The sequence below is a fragment of the Canis lupus genome, chromosome 13 (assembly GCF_003254725.2).
Source record: "Canis lupus dingo isolate Sandy chromosome 13, ASM325472v2, whole genome shotgun sequence".
In the NCBI taxonomy this organism is placed as follows: domain Eukaryota; kingdom Metazoa; phylum Chordata; class Mammalia; order Carnivora; family Canidae; genus Canis; species Canis lupus.
Window position 1 is genome coordinate 37,311,747 of NC_064255.1, and position 6,784 is coordinate 37,318,530.

The window sequence follows — 6,784 nt, forward strand, 5'->3', positions numbered from 1 at the left end:
CATAAGGGTGGGGGGCCCTCAAGGGGTCCCCCGTGCAGACGGCAGCTCATTCATGGCAAAGCAGTGCGTACCGCTGGGCCGAGGGTCAGTGGGAAGCGCCTTTCTGGGACCTGGTGCATCGAGACCCCAGACTGCTGCTCCAGACGTGTGGTCCCTCTGGGGCTATCTTGTCCCCTCCCATCAGCTGCCTCAGCCTGTCCCCCACCTGTCCATTAGCATGCTCAGTCCGCACTGTGGCCTGGGGAGACAAGGAGCCCGGGAGCCCCTCACCTGCCCTAGGACTGGGCCCGATTGGCTGCACCCCACTGCTGTGCTGGAACCTGAGCAGAAACCAAACACAGGCACGGAGGCCCCAGAGAGTGTGGCCCGGGGCAGCAGGACACACTGGGCTGAACCTAGACAGAGTATCAAGGCAGCCAGGGTCCAACGGACAAGGGGCAAGACGCCCGTGGGATCCCCCCAGAGGCACCCTCTGCCCCTCAGCTCAGTGCCTTGGTGGGGTCGGCCCTGTGGTTTCCACCCTGGAGGGACATAGTGCACACAACGTCCAGCCTGGGATGGTGTCTGAATTGCCACGGGCCATCCTCTGGGGGAGCAGGAGGTGACCCACTGGGCACCTGCTCTGGGATGGAGGACACTTTTTCTCTGTGTTCAGCTGACAAATGAGGGTTGTGGACGGGCCTCTCCAGTGGGCGGCCACATAGTCACAAAATGCTTATTGGGAGAATTGCTTGTGAGCCCAATGCCTGTCCCCACGGGGGGTGGGGCTTGGTGTAGGCCAGCGTGGAGCTGGCCAGGGGCCCACTCACAGCCCATGAGTCGGGAGCCCTATAAGTGCCCCCAGGGGCGGCCCTACCTGAGCAATCCTTGGGGGGCCCGGGCAAAGGCTGGCAGGTGTGCAGGACAGCACACCAGCGTCAGTGACACGTCCTGTGGGGGGAGCAGCGCCGCGGCGGCTAGGAGGTCCCAGAAGCAGAATTCTCTTTCCCTCCTGCTGCACCTGAACCTCAGCAGGGCCTCCTGAGCCTCCTGGTGACCAAGGGCTGTAGGCCCCACTCCGGCTCTTGGCTTCTGAAAGCCAAGAGATCTGGGCCTCGGGGCCCTCCCCTGTGTCCCCCCAAAACAGGGCTCTCTGTGGAAGGCGACCAGCGCTCCTGCACCCCCCGCAGGGAAGCAAGGGCAACTAGGAACTGAGGTCGTGGAAAGGGTCCTGCTGATGGCAGGCTGGCCTCCTGGCTCTTCTCTCACGTCTGCCTTTGCCTTCTTTGTGTCCCCCAGCCACTGCTGCCTCCCAGAAACCCCTTCCCCCGGGATCAGACCGGCGGCCAGGAGGGCAGCTGACGGTCAGCGATGGCAGCTCTTGGCCCCACCCTGACCGCCCTTGCCCAGCGATTGAGAGGAAACAGCCGCCCTGGAGATGGCCACCTGCTGCTCACGGGCTCACTGTGCAGCCAGGACAGCACCGGTCAGTCCTACTCTGCGGGGACGCACTTTGCCTCACCCCTCCCTGGAGAGACCCCTGCTCTGGCTCTCACAGGCTCCAGTGGCTGCAGCCGGGGCTTTAGGGGTGGGGGTGGGGATGGGGGCAGCGCTGGCCCTGGGCCCTGGGGAGGTGGCCTCAGGCTCTGGGTGCTGGGACCTGACAGCCCCCCTCCCCTCCCTGCCCCCAGGCCCCCCTCACAGCACTCCAAGGAGAAGTTAGACTTGGAGCCTGTGTCTGGTCCTCTCCGGTCTCCCCCCCCCTCTTCTCCCTCCCCCTTCCCTCCCCAGGTGCAGCCTCCACCTCCCCCTGGGCCTGTGACACCCCGGGGTGGGGGACAGGGACCCAGTGGGCCCGAGGCCCTGAGGCCCTGCTCCCGGAGCCAGCGGACTGACAGACGGAAGGACGATGGGGCTGAGGTCCCCGTGGCATGGACCGCAGGGGACACCCCGCCGGCCCCCCTCCTGCTCAGCAGCGGAGGCTGCGGTCCTTGGGACGGGGAGGCCCTCCCTGGGCGGGCGGGCCCTGCTGCCCAAGAGGGGCTGGCGGGTCCCCACGGCCCCCCACCCAGCGCCCGTCCTCCAAAGGCCAGCAACCTGCCGCGTGCTGGACGGGGTGCCGGGAGGGTGCTGGGCCGCGATGGGGGGGCGGCGCGGCCTGACGCGGGGAAGGGGGGGCGGGCTCGGAGGAGGGACGGGGGGAACAGGGGCGGGGGAGGGTCGGGGGACACAGAGGGGGGCGGGGGGAACGGGGGCAGGTGGGGGAGGGGTCGAGGGGGGCGGAAGGCACGGGGGCGGGGGGAGGAGGACAAGGGGCGGTGCCGGGGCGGGGCCGGGCAGGGCTGGGGGCGCGGAGCGCGGGGTGGGGGGCGGTGCCGGGGGCACGGAGGGGTGGGGCTGGGGGAGGACAGGGCCGGGGCAGGGCCGGGGCGGGGCCGGGCAGGGCGTCGGGGGGCACGGAGCGCGGGGCGGGGGAGGCCGGGGCACGGAGGGGGAGGGGCGGGAGACAGGGGCGGGGCGGGGGTGGGGCCACGGAGCGCGGGGCCGGGGAGGCCGGGCCTGGGCGAGGCGGAGGGTGGGCGCCATGCGGACCCGGGCGGCGGTGCTGTGGGCGCTGCTGCTGTCCGCGGGGCTCGGCGGCGGCGAGCAGCCGCGGAGTAGGGGGGCGGGGGGCGGGGGCGCGGGCCCGAGCGCAGCCGCCCCCCCCGCGCCGCCCGGGCTGCGGGCAGGCGGGAACCTGAGCTGCTACCAGTGCTTCAAGGTCTCCGGCCCGGCCCGCTGCGCGCCCGCCGCCTGCCACCCCGCGGACCGGGTGTGCGTGTCGCACGCGGTGATCCTCCGCAGCCGTAGGTCCCGGGCCCGGAGCGGGCGGGCGTCCCGGCAGCGCCCGGCTCTCCGCTTCCCCCGGCCTGGGGGTGCACACGCCCCGGTGTTCCCCTCCCCCCGCGGCAGCGGCGCCTCCACGCTGCTCCCCCGGGGACTGTCCGCGGGCAGGGGCGCCGGCGCGATGGACCGCGGAGGGAGGCCGGTCGCCCAGACGGCTGACTGCGCGGAGCTAGGCCGAGCGGGGGAGGGTGAGCCGGGAAGGCGCTGCCCGCCGCCGCCCCCCAGCGTCGCCCCCAGCGTCGCCCCCGCTGCTGGGCGGCTTTCAAAACCAGCTTTAGAGGAGACTATAAAGTGGGACGGGAACACCCTCCCTGCCCTCCTGAAATGTCACAGAGCAAACCACCAGAAATACTCCTTTATAAAATTATAAAAATACCCAGAGAGAACTGGACGTGGGGAGACCCATCTGTTCTGAGAAAGCCAGCGGGTGGCTGCGGATTCCGGCCAGAAGGTTCCAGATCCCTGGGCACCTGCCAACACCAACGGAGCCCCACCCCCCACTCCGGTTCCAGGCCTTGGGCCTGCCTGGAGCAGCGGTGCTCAGCTCCCCATAATGAACCACAGGAGGTGTCTTGTTGCTGGCCTTTCCAGTAACGATGCAAGAAAATCCATGTTGCACAACTGGGCTGAGCGGGTGAGAGGCACAGGCATGTGGCTGGTGTTGGGCCCTTGGGGGACCACTGGGACCTTGGGGGACCAGCATTAAGGCCCTTGGTTCCTTTCACCTTCACCTCCTAGAAGGCTTAAAATAACATTTCAAGACAGACCCAGCCGCTGCCTGTGCTTCTGGCACCTGGGCAGGAGCACAGAGTGCCTTGCCCAAGCTGCACCCCCTTGTTCTGGCTGCACCCCCTCCGGGCCTGGCTGCACCCCCCTTGGGCCTGGCTGCACCCCCTCCGGGCCTGGCTGCACCCCCCCGGGCCTGGCTGCGCCCCCTCCGGGCCTGGCTGTGCCCCCTGGCCCTGGCTGTGCCCCCTGTGGCCCTGGCTGTGCCCTGTCCGGCCTAGCGTTTCCTTATCGAGGGCGGGAATGTGCGCTTGCGGAGGACATCAGTACTGTGACTGCGCGTTGTTGGAACCTCTTCCACTGGTTTTCATTTTCCCTAAGCAGTTTCCTTGACCTGGGCTCCTCCCTGGGCTTCTGCTTCTGGTTTTGTGGCCTGGAGGGGGGCGGCCTGTTAGTGGCCCTCCCTGCAGGAACTGGACCATCTCTCTGGGCTCTCCTCAGGGGCCCCTTTGCCCCCACACCTCCACCTGAGCAGTGGGGAGAGAGCGCTGGGGACTCCGGGAGGGGGAGGAGGCCTGTTGCCCACCATCAGGTACCCCTAACCAGGGAGCCCCAGCAGCATTCTGGCAGCCCACCACCTGCCCTGACACGATGTCACACCATCGTCACTCATAGAACCTCACAGAATTCAACACGATGAAACCAGCACAACTCAGCACGACCCACAACATAACGTACTACCCCGTAATAAAGGGGGGGGGGTCTCCTCCTCTGCAGCTGGAGTTGTTTCGAGTGTTTTCCTTCCTTCCGATGGTCCCTTCCCAGGCTTCTGCCGCATGTCTCCAGGAGCCTGAGCCTCTGGAGCACAGGGCTGAGGCCGGGACAGAGCGAATAGCCGCCGGCACAGCCCAGGCCAGCCTCTCCTGCTTTCCCTGAGATGCTCCCCTGCACACCCCGAGAGTGGCCCGGGGGGGAGTCCAGGCCCTGCGTGGTCCGAGGAAGAGCCCCCCCCCGGGGCAGCAGTCCCCAACTCTGATTTTGTTGTGACCTCGAAGGTGACCCTGGGGAGCCACGTTCCCACTGCCCTGCGGGGCCTGTGGTGGGGGGTCCTGGTAGCCCTTGCGGGACCCACACATTCTCTGATTCTCAGGCTAACTTCGGGCTTTTGCCGTCACTGGGAAGCACCCCTCCCCTGCCTCCATGCCTCCTCCTGTGACCACCCGCCTTGCTCCCTGCAGGCTGGCGGCCACCTGCCACCTCCTCTGTTTTGCAGAAACAAAGGTGACAACTATGCTCAGCAAGCGCTGTGCCCCCAGGTGTCCCAACACCAACATGAAGTATGACTGGATATTGGGACCCAGGATACTTGGCAGCATCATCAGGCAGTGCTGCTCTGGATGTCTCTGCAACAGGGCGCCTGCCACACTGGAGGGTCCCTGGGCCCTTCCAAGGGGGTTCCTGCTTGGAGTGGGCCTCCTCTGGGTCCTGCTGTGAGCACCTGCCTTCCTGCCCCCCAGACCCACTGTATCCTCCCCCTCCTGCCTCTGCCCTGCCTCCATCCCTTTCAAGACACTGGGTGGGACCACCGCCCTCTGAGGTGGTAGGAAAATGCCATTGCCTCCGCCCGGCCCTGGCTGCTTCTCCCATCGCTGTCATGGGCCCCTTGCTCAGACAGCCCGGAGAATGCAGCCCCATCCCACTGAAGGAGAAAGGGCATTTCCCAGTATGGGGTAATGACTCGGCTTCCAATATAAGATTGCTTGCCCTGAACACACTGTCCAGGGCCCCGAAGGGGGCAGGAAGAGTCTGGGCAAGGCCAGAGGGTGGCTGCAGCCCTGACTCTGGCCCTGCCTTGCTCTGGTTCTGATGTGGCCCATCCCCTCCCCCTGGCCTGGCCCCATCTGTCCACAGGAGCCCAGGTGGAGTCATGCTGTGGGTGCCCACCTGTGCATGGAGACCACAGCCATCACTCCTTCTGGAGACAATAAACTCATTGCCTGATCGCACTGTGCCCCTGTTCCTTCAGCTGCTTCCGCCTGTCACCCCCGGACCACGTCCCTCCAGCCTCCTTCTCTACCCGTGTGGCTGGGCACTGTCCAGGACAGGAGTGGTCAGATCTGGACAAAACCATCCAGCTGGGCCAGCCAAGCGCAGGATGGCTCCTGGGTGGCCCCTGGGTTCTGGGCCTAACGCTGGGTTAGCAGGAGGCCAGTAGGCCACTGCGTGGACGTGGGGGAGACCCTGGAGGGTCGGAGCCTGGGGAATGTGGGTGGTGCCCATGCGAGGCACTGGTGTGCAGAGACGCTGGGAAGGGACGGCTGGGCAGTGGGGCCGTCGAAACCCATGTGTGGTGGGCAGCTGGGTTGGAGACAGGAGGGCTGGTGGAAGGGCTGGAGGTGCCTAGGACAGCCCCCCGCAAGGTGGGGGCACAGGTGAGGAGCACTTAGAGATGAGGAGAACCAATGAGAAGCTCAGGGCTGTGCAGGCTGAGCTGGGGCACCACAGGACACCCCAGGGATGTCCTGGAGGACGGGGCTGAGAGTAGGGCCCTTGTGTAGTGGAGGAGGAGGAGGAGGGCATGTGGGCAAGGGTGGCATCAACAGGCAGCACATCCCCCAGAACACGGGAGAGTGCTGAATCCACGCACCTGCCCCCATGCCCAGCTCCTCAGGCCTGCCCGGGCCCAAGTCTGCACACCTCCACCCCCCATGCCCCTCTAGTTGCTCTCCACTCCCCTCATCTTCACACCTCAGCAGGGTCTGCACCAGCCTGGCTCTAGGTCCTTACACCTGCCTTCCATGGCACACGTACCCCCAATCTCCAACTACTTGTCATTTCCCCTGTGGGCTCAGGTGGACTTGGCTGCTCCTTGGTGTCCCAGGACCTTTGCAGGTTCAGGACAACCCTGGGCCCTGGCTCACCTCTGGAGGCCACTGGAGTTAAGCTGCATCTCAGGTAAGATGCCCTGGGATTCCCAGCCTGGAGCAAGACCTCCCTTTCACTGTGCTTGTGAGTTTTCCTGCTGGATTTGAGCCTCACCTCATAACCTGGGCCGTCCGGGCAGGCCTGTCACCATCTATGGCCTGAATCTCCCCATGCGGGGGCCCCGGCACATGGGGGCATCAAGAGTGTCTGGTTCCCTGAGCTCTGGGCCAGCTGGAAAGCACATGCAGAGGGGAAATGGCCACGGGTG

General features: G+C 66.5%; 1 protein-coding gene across 1 annotated transcript; it reads left to right on the forward strand.

Moving 5' to 3' along the window:
- The first annotated feature begins 2,563 nt into the window (after positions 1 to 2,563).
- LY6L (lymphocyte antigen 6 family member L) lies at positions 2,564 to 5,599 on the forward strand. Its single transcript, XM_035699287.2, has 2 exons — positions 2,564 to 2,825; positions 4,865 to 5,599. Exons 1-2 carry the CDS (start codon positions 2,564 to 2,566, stop codon positions 5,083 to 5,085), a joined length of 483 nt encoding a protein of 160 aa, XP_035555180.2. The 3' UTR covers positions 5,086 to 5,599.
- The last annotated feature ends 1,185 nt before the right edge of the window (positions 5,600 to 6,784 follow it).

What these genes read in the sequence shown, in the direction of transcription:
- LY6L (XM_035699287.2), top strand. Translation starts at nt 2,564, where the DNA reads ATGCGGACCCGGGCGGCGGTGCTGTGGGCGCTGCTGCTGTCCGCGGGG. An exon ending in CGCGGTGATCCTCCGCAGCC is followed by an intron (nt 2,826 to 4,864) that starts GTAGGTCCCGGG and finishes TCTGTTTTGCAG; the next exon opens with AAACAAAGGTGACAACTATG.